Source organism: Chondrus crispus, genomic scaffold, assembly GCF_000350225.1.
Source record: "Chondrus crispus Stackhouse genomic scaffold, scaffold_155, whole genome shotgun sequence".
Classification (NCBI taxonomy): Eukaryota; Rhodophyta; class Florideophyceae; order Gigartinales; family Gigartinaceae; genus Chondrus; species Chondrus crispus.
Genome location: NW_005179036.1, coordinates 105,474 through 106,476, shown reverse-complemented (window position 1 = coordinate 106,476; position 1,003 = coordinate 105,474). Strand labels below are relative to the sequence as shown.

The window sequence follows — 1,003 nt, the reverse complement described above, 5'->3', positions numbered from 1 at the left end:
CCACCAACCCCAGCAGTACGCACACCAACCTCATTCCCAACAGTATCCACCCCACGATCAGACGTACCACCCGCACGCCTCGCAGTAAGAGCCCAGCTCGCATCATGTCCAACCGCCAGGATATCCCAGCATCGGAGGAGCTCCATGTCATAACATGTAAGAGCTCAACCACAAAAAAAATTACCAAATGGCGTTGCACTGAATCATTTAACGCGTTTGTGCTGAAAAGTTCGACAACTTTTTGAAGTCTCTGAGACTTTCAAAATTCATAGATGTGTCTATGACGACATACGTGACTAGGTGCTCATGTGTGCTTGACCGCCCTCTCCAAAGTCTGGAGAGGGCCGTCTCGGTACTGTATCGTCCAGTCTGGAGTCCAGACTGGACGATACTCTGGTACGTATCGTCCAGTGTGGAGAGGGAGGGAAGGAAAGATTGTCCGGATGCGACATCGGATACATTAGTTTGGGGCTCATTGGTTGCTCAGAATGAGCGAAACATGCATGAGTTTTGCACTGGGCAGAACGGTCGTGGGCGAACGTAAGAGATCAGCCTGGGTTGGGCATGTTGGTTTGTTGGGTTGTACCCTTCGAAGAGTCGAAAGGGGGCATGTTGGTTTGTTGGGTTGTACCCTTCGAAGGGTCGAAAGGGGACATGTTGGATGAAGGTAGAAACCTCAGTCTTCCAGATCTCTATCTGTTGGATGAAGGTAGAAACCTCAGTCTTCCAGATCTCTATCTTATGTACCGTAGCGGCGTAGAAATGAATTGATACATCTCCCCGAGCCGCACCGGACACACGTGTCAACAGTCGCCACGATCTCCAAAATGATTGGCTGTGTCTTTTCCCTTCCGCTCATACTTGCACCCTTCTCCATACATCCACACCTCCACGCCGCCGCCGCCAGCAACAGATCCAGACCCAGATACGCACCGCCTCACCATCCCCATTCCCTATTCCCTCTTCTTCTCCACCGGTGCTCCCCCCCCCCCCACACCACATA

The 1,003-nt window shown here is 51.8% G+C and overlaps 1 protein-coding gene across 1 annotated transcript in view; it reads right to left on the bottom strand.

The window, feature by feature from the left end:
• Window positions 1-146, bottom strand: part of CHC_T00002749001 (hypothetical protein) — a 1,183-nt gene extending 1,037 nt beyond the window's left edge. The window contains exon 1 of the mRNA XM_005714076.1: window positions 1-146. This exon is cut by the window's left edge and continues 907 nt beyond it. Coding sequence (XP_005714133.1) covers window positions 1-146 — 146 coding nt within the window.
• Between the last annotated feature and the right edge of the window lie 857 nt (window positions 147-1,003).